The sequence below is a fragment of the Erinaceus europaeus genome, chromosome 4, assembly GCF_950295315.1.
Source record: "Erinaceus europaeus chromosome 4, mEriEur2.1, whole genome shotgun sequence".
NCBI lineage: Eukaryota > Metazoa > Chordata > Mammalia > Eulipotyphla > Erinaceidae > Erinaceus > Erinaceus europaeus.
In genome coordinates, this window is record NC_080165.1 from 132,884,036 (window position 1) to 132,902,111 (window position 18,076).

The 18,076-nt window shown below is 36.7% G+C and overlaps 1 protein-coding gene across 14 annotated transcripts in view; it reads left to right on the forward strand.

Annotated features, from left to right (window-relative positions):
- Positions 1 to 18,076, forward strand: part of FAM184A (family with sequence similarity 184 member A) — a 113,134-nt gene that overhangs the window by 72,454 nt on the left and 22,604 nt on the right. For all 14 annotated transcript variants that reach the window (XR_009549604.1, XR_009549605.1, XM_060190536.1 and 11 more), the window contains exons 10-12: positions 11,374 to 11,586; positions 13,472 to 13,625; positions 16,518 to 16,645. Coding sequence is in view for 12 of the 14 variants with exons in the window: in XM_060190536.1 (XP_060046519.1) it covers positions 11,374 to 11,586; positions 13,472 to 13,625; positions 16,518 to 16,645 (495 nt within the window). In the remaining 2 variants the exon portion in view is untranslated. The remainder of the gene's footprint in view (positions 1 to 11,373; positions 11,587 to 13,471; positions 13,626 to 16,517; positions 16,646 to 18,076) is intronic.

The window sequence follows — 18,076 nt, forward strand, 5'->3', positions numbered from 1 at the left end:
TATTTTGGGGAGTTGGGCGGTAGTGCAGTGGGTTAAGCGTATGTGGTGCAAAGCACAAGGACTGGCATAAGGATCTGGTTTGAGCCCCTGGCTCCCCACCTGCAGAGGGGGCATTGCTTCACAAGCAGTGAAAAAGGTCTACAGGTATCTATCTATCTCCCTTTCTCATTCTCTAGCTCCGCCTCTCCTCTCAATTTCTTTTTTTCCTATCTAATTAAAAATATATAGAGAGAAAGAAAAAGTGGCCACCAGGAGTGGTGGGTTTATAGCACTGATACTAAGCCCCAGCAGTAACCCTGCTGGATCATAAGATATTTTCATTTATATTTGCTTAAGGGCTACCCACACAGTTTTCCTAAGGGACTGCACCATTTTGCACCCCCACCCCTCCCCTCCCCACCCCCGGTATAACAGAGTTTTTTTCTCCACATCCTCATCAACACTTGTCATTTTCTATTTTGTTGATGTCTGACATCCTCACAGGTCTGAGGTGGAATCTCATGGTAGTTTTAATTTGCATTTTTCCATACATTTTAGATTGAGTTCTGAGAATTACTAACAGGTAAATAACTATACCCTCAACTATATCTCATGTTTATCTAAGTTATTTGTAAAAATTAAACTAGTTGTAGCTTATGATATACACAAGGAATAATCATATTAAAGGGAAAATAGTTATATGCTGTCTGAAAATTTGATTAATATCCAAAGTAAAACATTTCAAAGGAACTTTTCCATTTACATTAGTGTCATAAGTTTATTGTATTTCACAAGTTTTTTGTATTTCAGAAGACAAGAAGTGAATCAATAGCAAATGAAAATACTTTTGCCTGCATTGGGGAGAAAATCAAGATAGGTTTTTTCAAGTGGTTTATAACAGACTTTTGGAAAAGTGAGCCTAGATCATAACTATTTTTTCCTAGTATACCCTAGAAAATAGAATTTGTTTGGAAAAGTGAGCCTAGATCATAACTATTTTTTCCTAGTATACCCTAGAAAATAGAATTTGAAAGGATATAAAGGCATTGTCTCTTTTCTTTCGCCTGTGATCAAAATTGGATTGTTAAATCTCGTTTACTTTTTAAATGATTATCTCGTTTATTTTCAACTATCAAATTATATATCCAATGAAGTTACTGTTTCAATTTCTGTGTGTGTTCATTTTTCTTAAATCTATCATGATCCAACATTAATACTGAGTGTTAAGTTTTTAGGTGTTGCAGACTTCTGGAAAGAATTTAGAATAGTGGGGGTCAGGTGGTAGCGCAGTGGATTATGCGCAGGTGGCGCAAAGCGCAAGGACCAGCATAAGGATCCCGGTTTGAGCCCCCGGGTCCCCACCTGCAGAGGAGTCGCTTCACAGGTCTGCAGGTGTCTGTCTTTCTCTCCCCCTCTCTGTCTTCCCCTCCTCTCTCCATTTCTCTCTGTCCTATCCAACAACGAACGACATAAACAATAACAATAATAACCACAAAAAAGCTACAACAACAAGGGCAACAAAAGGGGGAAAAAATGGCTTCTAGGAGTGGTGGGTTCATGGTGCAGGCACTGAGCCCCAGCAATAACACTGGAGGTAAAAAAAAAAAAAAAAAGAATTTAGGCTAGTAATATCTTTTAGATCCTTCAATAACCATTATCTCTTATACCATACTCTTACATGTTCTCATCTTTGATGTTTTGTGTAAGTCTGTTAGCCCACAAATCTTTTAAACTGTGTTTTTAAAGTGTTACAGATAATTCTGACAATGTGTCTTAAATTTCTTTTTATCTAATCTTTCTCAGACTGTTTTCAGCTTATTTTCCTTGAGTATATTGTAATTAATGTTCTATGTTTCATTCTCCCTTTTTATCCCTTCTTTCACTTAGTTGATTTCTGAATGTCTCCCTTTATTCCTGTGATCTTTTCTTCATAGCGGCACTCTCTGGGTGAAGCTTTGCATAAATCTATCAACAATGTAAGTGAACCGCACTTACAATTTGTATACATGATAATGTTGCATTTTTTATTTTGTGTAAGCATCATCACTGCTTTAAAGCTTATGACAGAAATAATGTACTTTTGACATTCATGAAGGTATATTTCATACATGGCTACTGAGAGCTTCTATCAGTCATTCATTTGTGTACATGTTTATATATATATCAACCATGTCATATTAATAAAAATATTTTTATTATGAAGCCAAGCAAGACTTTACATCTCTAACAAAATGCACCATGTTAATGTCTACTTTGAAAGATACAGCTGATTTTGTGAAATAACACCAATATATTTCTTCTTTTTTTAAAGGATTAGGTAGTTATAAAGACTTATGAGATTCAGAACATATTTCACACTTTACTGCTATAACTATTAAAAGGCTTAATGCAATATGTGGCAAATTCTTTTTCCAAGAATTTCCAAAGCTATCATGTTTTTACTTATGTGTTTGAAGTCTGCCAAAGTTAAGCTTCAGAAATAGTATTCTATTTAAACTATAATTAATCTTTTTTCTTTATCTGTGAAGAGAAAAATTGAGATTTATCTTCACATAAAACCATACTTAACTTTATTTTTGATAATAAGGTAACCGAGAACTGAACATCTTTGAATGTATTTCTTGGTATCCTAGGGCAGAAGTCAGTAAACTTTTTTATATAAAAGAAAATAATCTTACTTTTGTATGCCATGCAGTTTCTGTGGCAGCTACTAGACTGCTATACTGTGAAAACCACCATAGACAATACATAAATAAGTATGTACAATGTATTTTAATAAAACTCAGTTTACACAAACAGACTACAGTCTGTTAGTTCATGTCCTGATGTCCTAGAAGAATCAAAGCTTTGAGTCCAGAGCCTTTCTGTAAAATGTTGATACTTCTAGAGTAATACAATTTTCTCATACCCACCAAAAGTTCTACCTTACAAGAAAAGAAGAGTTTTACATACCTTTCATATTTAGCTTTGTTTTCAGCGTGATAATTTAAAGTGAAAATATATTTATAACCATTTTCTTTAAGTTATTTAAAGATAATCAGGATAGAAAAGTATCTCACTGTTGTTGAAATAAACCAGGATTTTTTTTTTTTTTAGATAGAGAAAGAAAGGCAGAGAGAGAGAGAGAATAAAAAGACCACAGCACAAAAGCTTCCTTCAGTACATTGGGAGCTGGGCTTGAACCTGGGTCATATATGTACATGATTGAGCAACATACTACCCAAGTGAACAATTTCCCCAGCTCTGGAAATTCTTTTTTTTTTTTTTTGTCTCCAGGGTTATTACTGGGGCTCGGTGCCTGCACTATGAATCCACTGCTCCTGGTGGCCGTTTTTCCATTGTTGTTGCTGTTGTTGGAAAGGATAGAGAGAAATTGAGAGAGGAGAGAGGGACAGAGGGAGTGAGAGGGAGAGAGAGAGAGACCTGAGAGTTAAAAATGAGGGGGGGAGTTGGGGAGTGGAGGGGTGTGAATTGCCCAATGCAGAGCGGATGACTTACATGCCTGAAGTCCTAGGCTTGATCCCTGGAACTGCATATGCCAGAATGCTACTCTGGTTCTTCTTTCCCCCTCCTTTCCTCCCACCTCTCCTCCCTGCCTATTATGAAATAGATAATTAAAAAAAAAAAAAAGAAGGAAGGAAGGAAAGAAAAAAAAGTAAGAGCAGTTGGTAACACAATGGGATTCCTTTAATTCTCTTTTATGTTATCATAGTTGTTGAAAACCAACTCTTTATTTTTTAAATTTTATTTAATTTTGATTTTTTTTTTTTTGCCTCCAGGGTTATTGCTGGGGCTCTGGGCCTGCACTACGAATCCACTGCTCTAGGAGACTATTTTTCCCATTTTGTTGCCCTTGTTGTTGTCCTTGTTATTGTTATTGTTGTCATAGCTGTTGTTATTGTTGGATACGACAGAGAGAAATTGAGAGAGGAGGGGAAAACAGAGAGAAGGAGAGAAGGATAGACACCTGCAGACCTGCTTCACTGCCTGTGAAGTGACCCCCTGCAGGTGGGGAGCCAGGGGCTCAAACCAGGATCCTTACCCCCGCCCTTGCGCTATGCACCATATGCACTTAACCCGCTGTACTACCACCCAGCCCCCCCAAACCAACTCTTTATGCTGCTATTATCCTAACAAAATGTGACCCTGTCAGAGTGAGCATCTGCCTACATGCTCTATACATTGTCTTTACCCAACTTTCCATGCAAGTTTTCTGCTACATACCATCTTATTTTAAAAGACGTAATTACTGACACCTTAGTCCTTTATTTAAAAATTCTAGTTTTTTCCAAGTAAGATTAAGAGAATTATTAGGAATATATTATAGAAATATCGTAAGGGTATTAAGTATGTGTTGTTGTGGCTCTTAATAAGCTCAGTGTAGGAGTCCTATTTTTCTTTGGTATTTAGAAAATACAAAAGGAAAAAAAAAACATGATCAGAATTTTTCAGAGTGGTCATATTTTATAAACTTAACTTTTCCTAGCTAGATTCATCAAAAATAGCAAATTAGGTGGTCAGATAGGTGGTTCATGACGTTGTATGTGCTAGGTTCTGGGTTTGGTTCTCAAAACTACCATATGTATATATTGGACCGGTGAAAGAGCTCACCTGGGTAATGTGCTACTTTGTCATGTGCACAGCCCGGGTTCTAACCCAGCCACCACCACTACATTGAAAGAAACTTTGGTGCTGTTATCTCTTTCATTCTTTTCTGCCTCCGTGTCTCTGGCTATAGACAAACAAACAAACCACTTAATTAATGAATTAAAATGCTTTAAAAATGTGGCCTGGGAGGTCCAGCAGGTAGAACTGATGCTTTGCATGCGTGAGGCCCCAAAAGATCCCCAGCACCACCTGTGCTGCAAGAGTGCTCTGGTCTTTCTCCCAGATAAGCCAGTACATAAATGATCAAGAATAGCAATTTAGTGGTACAGAAAGAAAAATTCATATACAGAGCTAATGTAACTTTACATTAATATCTATGTTATTTTTAATTAGTAACAAATTCCTCTCATTGCCCTCAACTATACTTATATTAGCAATGTTGTGTTGTTTTATATAACTGAAAGTGTTGAACTAAATATTAGTATCATATGGTTTCAATATTCTAGTAAATTGTATTCCCCTCTCAACTCATAATTGATTGTTCTGTTCTAAAATAATTTTGTATTGGGGGGGAATTCACAGGCTGAGTCTGTGCCCCACATTAAAGGTTCATCATGTATAATCTCAACAAAGAATTGAGGGTGAAGCATGATCTTCAGAGACTTTAAACTTTATTCAGGAAAATTGACAACATTCACATATAAGGCAGAGAAAGAGAGAGAGGAAGACAGAGAGGGGAGACCCTTTACTCACATGATGTCAGGCTAATCTAGGCAGAGAGAGCGAGCCAGAGGCCCACTGGTCTAGCTTATAAACATCCAAGCCCTGCCTTCACCTTCCTTAGCCACACCTGTTACCACTCCCCACTTGCTGTGCACCGAGCCTAGGGAACATGTGTTCTGGTGTGGTGCAGCAGTGTTTGTGTACCCTAGGTACTTCCTGTCACTTTTGACCTCAACAATTCCATTATTATTATCAAAAAACAAAAGTATATTTCCCACATCCCATTTTTCCAAATATTTTCTACTAGTTTTCATAAGACAAAAATAACAATAACAACAACAAACAAGCTGTTGCATACAACATTTCAACTCTAAAAAGCAAATTATTGGGCTGGGGAGGTAGCATAATGGTTCTGCAAAAAGACATTTATGCTGTGGGCTCTAAGGTCCCAGGTTCAGTCTTCAGCACCACCATAAACCAGAGCTGAGCAGTCCTCAGAGCATGCATGGAATTCCACTAAGATGAGTATACCCATTAATTTACTTAATGATGGCTAATGATTTTTTTTTTCTCACCAGGAAGGTCAGTGGGCTTATGTTTTTATGCTGAGTTCAGCTAACTGTTAAGAAAGGAAAATACAGGGAGTCGGGCTGTAGCGCAGCGGGTTAAGCGCAGGTGGCGGTGCAAAGCACAAGGTCGGCATAAGGATCCCGGTTCGAGCCCCCGGCTCCCCACCTGCAGGGGAGTCACTTCACAAGTGGTGAAGCAGGTCTGCAGGTGTCTGTCTTTCTCTGCCCCTCTCTGTCTTCCCCTCCTCTCTCCATTTCTCTCTGTCCTATCTAACAATGACAACATCAATAACAATAATAACTACAACAACAACGAAAAACAACAAGGACAACAAAAGAGAAAATAAATAAATAAAAATATTTTTAAAAAAGAAAGGAAAATACAGAATGGATGTTGGAGAGGCAAGGAATATTATCTGACATAAGTCTTTTTACTTGCTGAAAATCATGCCACTTATCTAAATCATTACCATTTGTGTACCCTATCAATATTACTGTGAATGGGCAACAGTATAAATACATAATCCCATTGACCTTCCTGGTGGGGAAAAAAAGTCATTAGCCATCATTAAGTAAGTTGATGGGTATACTCATCTTAGTGGAAACTTCATAGAGTTGGATGTAGGAAAAACTGCTCCATTATGTATCAACACCTACAGGTCAGTATATACTTATACTTTTGTTTTTCAAGTAGCATTCATTCCTCTCTGCAAGACACATGGAATGTCCTTCCTCATCAGCAAGTTCCTTGGTTCTCTGATTCAGCTGCTTTGGACATTTAAGCACACTGGTCTTTTGAGATGTCTCTGAGGTACCCACACAAATAGTGTTTATAAAAATAACCAGTATTCAGATCATACCAGATGTGCTCTCTACATTTGGTGAAAATTATCCTGGTATTTATACACTGATGTAGTAGTTTAAAAACAAATAGAAGAACCATACAGTGCTTAAGGACCTGAGTTCAAGCCCCCAGGTACCCCAGCTTCAGGGGAGAAGCTTCATAAGTAAGAAGCAGTGCTGCAATTGTCTCTCCTCTATCTCCTCACCTGTCTCTCAATTTCTGTCTCTAATAAAAAGTGAGTTGTTGCAAAAGTCATGACACATTTTTTGCATAGAAAAACATAGAAACAGAATGTGTGATTTTTCTGGCAGCCCAGTAAATAAGTACTTTTTTTTAAGAAAAAAAACAAACACAGAGGAACCAGACATTTGTATAAAGAGAAATAAATGGTGAGAGTCTGAGGAGAATCAAAGTGTTTTTAACATTAGTGACTTTTAGGGATTGGGCCAAGGAAAGGTAATGAAGGAGGCTTCATTTCATTCTACTTTATAAATTCTTAATAAATAAGAATTTTAATTTAAATTTTAAGGAAATTTGGTTACTGCATTTATTAAGATCAAATGATTATGATACACTGCCTCATTTGAGAATAAGAAATTACACTATCTCAAGAAATAACTTTGCTTTAACTAAGAACAAATATCTGTAAACTTTAATATATCCTTTCCATAATGGGGGTAACAATATATCAAAAACCAATGATGCTATCTGTGCGATTTCACTTTTAAAATTGTGTCTGGTGTCTGGTGATCAGCAGCATTTATACATAAATAATTATAGTTTTTTTTAAAATAAAGATATTTTGTTTATTTTAAATGAAAAAAAATAAGAATCATTAAAATTTAAAACCATAAAAAATATAAAGAAATAAATATCAGGGCTGGGTCATGGTGCACCTGGTTGAGTGCATATATTACAATCCATAAGGACTCGGGATCGAGCCTCCAGTTCCCACCTGCGGGGAAAAGCTTCATGAATGATGAAGCAGGGCTGCAGGTGTCTCTCTGTCTATCTCCCCATTCCCTCTGGATTTCTGTCTCTATCCAATAAATAAATAAAGATAATAGTAAAAAAAACAAAAGAAAGAAAGACCATATAGGTTTTGATTTGAACATAGCATTGAAGCAATCACTGTTTCTCATTTATTCAACAAATGCCTTTCTATAATTCTTAATAAAAGTACTGATTAAGTTGAATTACCCAAGCCACTCAATCTAAAGTTTATCTTAATTTTGTGTGTATGAATTAATGATATTTAATTATGCCCATAAACTTAGCTGTCTAAATTGTAGGTATAAAACATTAGTTTCATTTTACATTGCTTTCCTCATGATTTCTCTTAAAAATGCCATGTAATTTTCATGCTGAATTAAAGCTGGTAGTAAAGTACTTATAAAAAACAAAACAAAACTAGGTTTTAAGCTGCATTGCATGTTAAAACTTTCTGCATATAGTTCATATCACTGACTTGAGCATGTGTCCAAAGATTTTAGATAATTTTAATTTTGTTTTGATGTACTTTCAAAGCATACAAAATATAAAAACTGTGTATTTGAAAAATAAGTTGCATGGCTATGGTTTTTTTGCACATGCCTTTTGTTTTTTGAAGATAGACACAAAGATTAATCATATATCCTAAAATACAAAAATATTACTGTGGAGTTCTTTCAAGGTAAAGTATGTCATGATGTAAAATACTTAGTATATTTTCTTTAAACTGGAAAGGCTTGAGCTTTAAATGTGTAGCTTTTGTTTCACTGTAGCACTTCATTTAAATGTTACATTTAAATGTAAGTCCATAAGCTTTATCTTTATATAGTACAAGTCAGTTGTATTCAGATTAACTATAGGGAAGCTCTTGTAGACTGAACTTTCGTAGTCAGTGTTACAGAAAATAAAACTACACTGCTGGAAATTGACTGGAGACTTACTCAAGTGTACACTTAAATGGAGGACAGGGTCCAGGGCTACTGCTTGCCCATATGGTACCTGGTGAAATGCATCCACAGAAAGTTTGGTGAGTGCAGTACTGGGTGACTTACAGTTTCCACTAACAGAGACCAAATAATAGTTTTGATAATACTAATCATTACGTAAGAGCAACAAAATGGGAATAATAGCCTCCAAGAGCAGTGGATTGATTCATAGTTCTGGCACTGAGCCCCAGCAATAACCCTGGAGGCAAAAAAAAAAAAAAGGTAATCATTATGTAACATAGTCCTTCCTAGAGTTTCCATATATGCATATATGATCTAACAAGTCTTGACCTGTGAGACAAGGTAGACAACATGGGCTTCTGTGTGGAAACTTGGGACTATGGTTGAACTTGAGAAGATTGTGGATAGGTTTTTGATTTTTTTTTTTTTTTTTTTTAACTAGAGCACTGCTGATCTCTGGCTTATGGTGGTATGTGGGATTGAACCTGGGATTTTGGAGCCTCAGGCATGAGAGTCTCTGTGCATACCATTATGCTATCTTCCTCCCCCCCCCCTTTTTTTTAATTTCAAGAACCAGCTGGTTGGGAAGATGATGGTTCTGTCACATACACTTCAGTATTTACAAGCACCTTTTTGTTGCCTTTTACCCTCTTATGATTTACTTTTTTTCTGTCTGTGCTGCCTTTAACGTACACATCGTCATGATTTTTCCTTCATTAAAATGGTGAGAAGGCATATTATTTGTTTCACTCCACAAGTATGACCATAGTGATTTGCAATTTCACATTTGCAGTGTTTATTTCAGTCTGGAAATCCTGGATGCTACTGCCTTTTAACTATACTGAAATCAGATAGTTCACCTGCATCACATACACAGCAAACCAGGAACACTGTGAAAGAAACTATTTTGTTGGCCCTGCATCTGACAGCTTGTTATGCTGGATTCCCCAAATCTCTTCCTTGTTTGCGACTTCTATAAGAATACGGCTATCTAGTTTCTAGTTACCAGTTCCTGTATATGGAAAGAGAAATAGATTACATGTTTTCATCAAGTGGCTATATAAATACATACACACACAGTGCACTTTGTACTTTATCCTTAGAAAGGAACTTAAGTATTTTTAAATATTCAGTCAATGCACATGTATTTGTGCATTTGTATTTTGTATTGTATTTGCATTTGTACATGTATTTGTGTAATATTTGTTTTTCACAAGGAGTGACATTAAATTTTCAGAGTGAAAGAAGAGCACCAGCCATTATTACACAGGTGTAATTAGAAGATTGTGGAATGCTTGTGACTTTAAAAAAAAAACTTGAAGGTTTGCAAGCTCTTTGAACTAAATTGAAATTCAGAAATAAATCCTTGTCTTTACACAAGACAAATTATAAGTGATAAATCTTTTTAAGGAATTGTTTATAACTCTCAATGAATCCTAGCTAGTATATTTTGAGTGCCTGCCAATCTCTGGGGCTGTTGTGAGTGAATTAGTAATGTGTAGTTAGAAAGCTCATTCTCATACAGCTTGTTACTCTTCTAACAAGGGGGAAAGCTAGGATTTTAGCTAGCTCTTTCTTTTAAAAAAATTATTTATTTATTCCCTTTTGTTGCCCTTGTTGTTTTATTGTTGTAGTTATTATTATTGCTGTTGTCATTGTTGGATAGGACAGAGAGAAATGGAGAGAGGAGGGGAAGACAGAGAGGAGGAGAGAAAGATAGACACCTGCAGACCTGCTTCACTTCTTGTGAAGCGACTCCCCTGCAAGTGGGGAGCTGGGGGCTCGAATTGGGATCCTTACACTGGTCCTTAGGCTTTGTGCCACATGCGCTTAACCCACTGCGCTACCGCCCGACTCCCAGCTAACTCTTTTAATGACTCAACTTATGACCTAAGAAGTAAGCATTTCAGTCTTTCTTAATAGCTGTGCAAAGTGACTATAACCTAATATTATTTTAGTTGTTTTGTTTTTATTTTGCATTTTGAATTTTTTTAATTTCTTTATTGGGGAATTAATGTTTTACATTCAACAGTACATACAATAGTTTGTACATGCATAACATTCCCCAGTTTCCCATATAACAATACAACCTCCACTAGGTCCTCTAGCATCCTTCATGGACCTGTATTCTCCCCACCCACCCACCCCAGAGTCTTTTACTTTGGTGCGATATGCCAATTCCATTTCAGGTTCTACTTTTGTTTTCTTTTCTGATCTTGTTTTTCAACTTCTGCCTGAGAGTGAGATAATCTCATATTCATCCTTCTGTTTCTGACTTATTTCACTTAACATGAATTTTTCAAGGTCCATCCAAGATCATCTGAAAATGGTGAAGTCACCATTTTTTACAGCTGAGTAGTATTCCATTGTGTATATATACCACAACTTTCTCAGCCACTCATCATTTTGAATTTTTATTGCAATTAACAGAAGTGTTTATTACTTTTCTAAATGTGGGCTACTACGCATTACTAAAAACTTAATACCACTTAAACACTGTTTTTAGAGTAATTATTAAAAACCTAGTCACAAATGGTCATACCTAAAGGTTAGCTATATGTGAGCTATAAGAAATATTTTATGTGGATACTTTTTAAGGCAAACCATTACTTTACCCTCGTTAATATCTTTGAAATGCTTTTTCTCTTTAGATTGGCAGTTTGTGAAATATGCCTTGTATTTATTCTTCATTGTATACCATTCTGTGGCATAGATTTCCTTGCTGAAACAGAACCTGGAAATGCAGCTTTCCCAGTCTCAGACTTCTTTGCAGCAACTACAAGCCCAGTTTACACAAGAACGGCAACGACTTACACAAGAGCTAGAAGAATTAGAGGAACAGCATCAACAGAGACATAAGTCTTTAAAAGAAGCACATGTCCTTGCATTTCAAACTATGGAAGAAGAAAAGGAAAAGGAACAAAGAGTAGGTTTGATGTGGCATATATTCAGATATAAATACTAATTTCTCTTGAAGTTGTTAAGACTTCAGTTTTGGCTTCAAAAAATTATGTACTGCTTTATTTTTGAAAAATAAAAAAAGTTTTCTAGTATGTGATGTCCTAAAGAAGTTATAGTGATGGGACCAGGTGGTGGTGCACCTGGTTAAGTGGACACGTTACAGTGCACAGGGACCCAGGTTCAAGCCCCTGGTCCCCACCTGCAGGGAGAAAGCTTCACAAGTGGTGAAGCAAGGGCTGCAGGTGTCTCTCTGTCTGTCTCTCTCCCTATTTCTCTATCCAATAATATGTAAAGATTAAGAAATATAAAAAAAGAAGTTACAGTGATTAAACATAGACAGCAATTACATACTATAGCAGATAAATTAGACTATGGTCACAATTATTTTTCTCACCTTAATGCCAATTTTATGATATTGTTAAAAGTGATTAATAAGTTTGGAATGATTCTATAGGACTGGAGAGACTTATGTTTATACAAAAGACTCTTTTTAAAAAAAATATTTTATTTATTGTCTTTTTTGTTGCCCTTGTTTTTATCATTGTTGTGGTTATTGTTATTATTGATATTGTTGCCAGATAGGACAGAGAGAAATGAAGAAAGGAGGGAAAGACTGAGAGGGGAAGAGAAAGCTAGACATCTGCACACCTGCTTCACCACTTGTGAAGCGACCCCCCTGCAGGTGGGGAGCTGGGGGGGGTCGCTTCATGTGTAATGAAGCAGTGAAGAAGCTTCATGTGTAATGAGGCAGTGCTACAAATGTTTCTCTTTGTCTTTCTATCACGACTTCCCTCTCAACTTCTTTGTCTCTATACAGTTAAAATGCACTTTTGAAACTATGGTCATAATAGTTTAAAGCTAACTTAAAATAGCTTTTTAAAATGTAATGATTAGTAAATATATTCCTAGTTGCAATATACTATCTTTCTCAGAAGCTAGTCATATTGTAGATTATAGTAAGAAATGTCCTTTCTCCAATATACAAACTGAAGCATCTTGAGCTCTTTTTATTTTTTCTCCTGTGACCTGTATTTTCTCTAAGTTTAGCTACATATAGTCTGTTCTTTAAGGAGAACCTTTTAAAATTAATCACACAAAGAGTTTTAATTTACTTTCCCAGCTACCAACTCTCAGAGCTTTTGCTTCTTTTTACAAATTTCAGAACAAAGCATGATTATAGAAACTACAAAATATTTGAGATTGTTGGAGTTATAAAACCTCCATTTTTCTTGTTAATCAAATTTTTTTTCATTTTACCTTCCACCTCTATTTCCTAAGTCTAAGTTTGAGTGCAAAAGTCATTCACTAAGTTTTAGGAAAAACGGAAATTATTCAGGGGCTGGGTGGTGGCACACCTGGTTGAGCACACATGTTACAACGCGCAAGGACCAGGGTTTGAGCCCCCAGTCCCCACCTGCAGGGGGAAAGCTTCATGAGTGGTGAAGCAGGTCTGCAGGTGTCTCTCTGTCTCTCTCCCTCTCTATCACCCCTCCTCTCAATTTCTGTCTGTCTCTGTCCAACAAATAAATAAAGATAATAAGAAATTCATTGCTGTTATGCTATGACAACCCTTTAACAACTTAGGTAAATGACTTTATTTGAAAATAGCAAAAGGTAAAATTTCCTTATCCCTGTATGTGGAATCAAATGGATTTTGTGATTAAACTTTTACTACTGAAGAACCCTATTTAGTATATATTTTAATTGTTATTATTTGTATGTAATTTTCTTGAAAATGAGTTTAAAACTCTTAAATATTATTTGAGGTCTGGTAATTATTTTCTATTTCATTTGCATATATTCTTCCTGTATTCTAACATAGTGCTTTGAATATATTTCTCCTTATCTAGGCTCTTGAAAATAATTTACAACAAAAACATTCCGCAGAGCTTCAATTATTAAAAGATGCACACAGAGAGTCAATGGAGGGCTTCCGGGTAGAAATGGAACAGGAACTTCAAACTCTACGGTTTGAATTAGAAGATGAAGGAAAGGCTATGCTTGGTATTTTGGATAATTTTGCTTTACTTCCTTTCACTTTACTGTAACATTCAACATAAAAGCACAAAACTTTATTTTTAACTTTTGAAAAATTCAACTGAATAACTGCTCTGCATATTTTATTTGAAGTTATCAAATGAAGAGGGAGTTGTGTCATTTCTCACCTGGGCTATTGTTACAATCTTGTTTATCTTACCCTTCATACAATCCATTCTTCAGATTCCAATCAGGTTATCTTTTCAGTCCTTCTCAACACAAATATATTAGTGTTTCTCTATGTCCCATGTCCATGCATATCAAGATTTGCCACTAAAGGAGCCTTTTCACTAGGGGAGACAACATGCTCTACATGCAGGTCTTGAGGAAATTCGGATGCTTCTACCATTGTGCTTTCATTATACCTAATAACCAGATCCTATACCTTAATGAAATCCTTGGCATGTTCCAACCTCTGTAGCCTGTGTAGTTAACAGGACAGGGTCATATTTTATTTTCTTTTAGCCTCGTACATGACATTCTATACATGTGGAGTGTGTAATGGGCTATAACATCTCAAGAGGCAGCCACAACTTTGTGATATTATAATGGGTATATGTAAATGTTCTACTTTTTAATATTCTATAACTTTAGTAGCTTTATCTGAATTATTGATGTTATTATTTTAATTTCTTTATTGGGGAATTAATGTATTACATTCAACAGTACATACAATAGTTTGTACATGCATAACTGTTGGTATGCATGAGACCCCTTCCGTTTCATTTGGTTTAAATCCCCCCTGCTTAACACGATTCTATTTACATAACCACTTCATTCTATTTACATAACCACTGTTAACAAGCACCACCCTCCCTCCTGGGCATTAGTAGTTCAGTGATAGAATTTTTGCCAGCTCCACCCCCTCTCCTTGTCACACCCTGATCCTCTCCTTGTCACACTGATTTTCACCAGTCACTTTTCTCTCCACCCTCTCTATGTCACATCCTGTTTCCACCCTACTTGGCAAGTATATATAAAGACAGCATTGTGAGTTTTACGGTACCTTGAGTTTAGCTTAGCTAAGCTTAGATTGTGCTGCGTCCTGCATGAATAAAGAGATACTGCCTACAGCTCAACCATGAGTCCCCAAGTCTCTGTTCACCGCCGCGAAGCTAGCCCGGCCTGCTGGAGCTCCCGAACGAAAACAACACATAACATTTCCCAGTTTTCCATATAACAATACAACCCCCACTAGGTCCTCTGTCATCCTTCTTGGACCTGTATTCTCCCCACCCACCCACCCCAGAGTCTTTTACTTTGGTGCGATATGCCAATTCCATTTCAGGTTCTACTTTTGTTTTCTTTTCTGATCTTGTTTTTCAACTTCTGCCTGAGAGTGAGATCATCCCATTTTCATCCTTCTGTTTCTGACTTATTTCACTTAACATGAATTTTTCAAGGTCCATCCCAGATCGTCTGAAAATGGTGAAGTCACCATTTTTTAAAGCTGAGTAGTATTCCATTGTATATATGTACACCACAACTTGCTCAGCCACTCATCTGTTGTTGGACACCTGGGTTGCTTCCAGGTTTTGGCTATTACAAATTGTGCTGCTAAGAACATATGTGTACACAGATCTTTTTGGATGGGTGTGTTGGGTTCCTTCGGATATATCCCCAGGAGAGGAATTGCAGGATCATAGGGTAGGTCCATTTCTAGCCTTCTGAGAGTTCTCCAGACTGTTCTCCACAGAGGTTGGACCAATTGACATTCCCACCAGCAGTGTAGGAGGGTTCCTTTGACCCCACAACCTCTCCTGCATTTGCTGCTATTACCTTTTCTGATGTATGACATTCTCACAGGAGTGAAGTGGTATCTCATTGTTGTCTTTATTTGCATTTCTCTGACAATCAAGAGACTTGGAGCATTTTTTCATGTGTTTCTCTGCCTTTTGGATCTCTTCTGTTGGTGAATATTCTGTCCATGTACTCCCCCCATTTTTGGATGGGGTTATTTGTTGTCTTGTTGTTGAGTTTGGCAAGTTCTTTATATATTCTGGTTATTAGCCTCTTGTCTGATGTATGGCATGTAAAGATCTTCTCCCATTCTGTGAGGGGTCTCTTGGTTTGGGTAGTAGTTTCTTTAGCTTTGCAGAAGCATCATAATTTTATGTAGTCCCATAGGTTTATGCTTGCCTTAGTCTTCTTTGTAATTGGATTCATTTCATTGAAGATGTCTTTAAAATTTATGCGGAAAAGAGTTCTGCCAATATTTTCCTCTAAGTATCTGATAGCTTCTGGTCTAATATCCAAGTCCTTGATCCACTTGGAATTTACTTTGTATTTGGTGAAATATAGTGGTTCAGTTTCATTCTTCTGCGCGTTTCAACCCATTTTTTCCAACACCATTTGTTGAAGAGGATGTTATTATTTTTTTTAATTTTTTAAAAATTTTTAAAAAATTTTTTAATTTATAAAAAGGAAACATTGACAAAACCATAGGATAAGAGGGGTACAACTCCATGAAATTCCCACCACTAGAACTCTGTATCCCATTCCCTCCCCTGATATCTTTCCTGTTCTTTAACCCTCTGGGAGTATGGACCCAAGGTCATTGTGGGATGCAGAAGGTGGAAGATCTGGCTTCTGTAATTGCTTCCCCGATGAAAATGGGCCTTGACAGGTCGATCTACACTCCCAGCCTGCCTCTTTCTTTTCCTGGTGCGGCGGGGTTCTGGGGGAATTGGAGCTCCAGGACACATTGGTGGGGTTGTCTGTCCAGGGACGTCTGGTTGGTTTCATGCTAGCATTTGGAAACTGGTGGCTGAAAAGAGAGTTAACATATAAAGCCAAACAAGTTATTGTGTTGATGTTTTTTAAAATTATGCTAAGCCTCTTTTCCCTCTTTGATTCTAGCTTCCTTACGCTCAGAACTAAACCACCAGCATGCAGCTGCAATTGATTTATTACGACATAATCATCATCAAGAATTGGCTGCTGCTAAAATGGAACTAGAGAGAAGCATAGACATCAGCAGAAAACAGGTAAATGAGAATTCTATTCTGTGATGAATTGTTGAATGTGAATAGATCTACATGTTCACATTTTCTGAAAATTGTTTTGTAATAGCTGTTATTTGCAGTAGTCATTATTTGGTATATATTGGATAATCTTCTAAAAACAGAAATAGATAACTTTAGTGTGTTCATACAACTACATTTTGTTTTATGACATCTTAATTAAATATTTAGAATTTTACTTGTATCTTGAGAGAGACAACTATGAAATATAAATCATAGAAATAGTGAAGATATAACAGATGAATTCTAAAAAACCTTTAAGGGGGGGCCAGGTAGTGGTGCACCAAGTTGAATGCACATGTTACAATGCGCAAGGACCCAGGTTTGAATCCCTGGTCCCCACCTGCAGGGGGAAAGCTTCACACATGGTAAAGCAGTGCTGCAGGTGTCGCTCTGTCTCTCTTCCTCACTATTCCCCCTTCCCTCTTGATTTCTGGCTGTTTCTATCAAATAAATAAAGATAGTAAATTTTTTTTTAAAAAAAAACCTTTAAGGAAGAGCTAGTGCCCATACTTTTTTAAGTTCTTCCAAACTATTGAAGACACAAGAATACTACCTACCACTTTCTATGAAGCCAACATCACCCTGATATCAAAAGCAGACAGACATAAGAATGAATATATATGCTGATATATGAATATATATATATATATATATATATATATATATACACTAAGATATTGAATAAAATTCTAGCCATACTTAGAAGCTGTCCAACAACAGATGAGTGGCTAAAAAAGTTGCGATATGTATGTATGTATATATATATATATGTGTGTATATATATATTGGAATACTACTCAGGTATTTAAAAATGATGAAGTAACCTTCACCTCATCTTGAATGGAGCTTAAAGAAATTGTATTAAGTGAAATAAACTAGGGAGAAAAGGATAAATATTGGATGATCTCACTTATGGGCAGAAGTTAAGAAACCAGAATAGAAAGGGGAAACACAAAGCTTGGACTGATTTAGTGTACTGCACCAAGGCAAAGGAGTCTGGGGAAGGAGAACAGGGAGAGAGATGGGAGGTTGCTTTCAGGTTCTGGTACATGATGGAGAAGGACCTAAGCTAAGGATAAGAGTGTTTTGTAGGGAGTTGGACGGTGGTGCAGTGGGTTAAACGCACGTGGTGCAAAGTGCAAGGACTGGAGTAAGGATCCCGGTTCAAGCCCCCGGCTCCCCATCTGCAGGAGAGTCTCTTCTCTGTCTTCCCCTTCTCTCTCCATTTCTCTCTGTCCTATCCAACAATGACGACATCAATAACCACACCAATGTTAAACAACAAGGGCGACAAAAGGGAAAATAAATAAAATTGAAAAAAAAGAGTGTTTTGTAGACACCTGTCATGGTGAGATAGGAAATGGTGCCCATGTACCAACAACTCTACTGTAA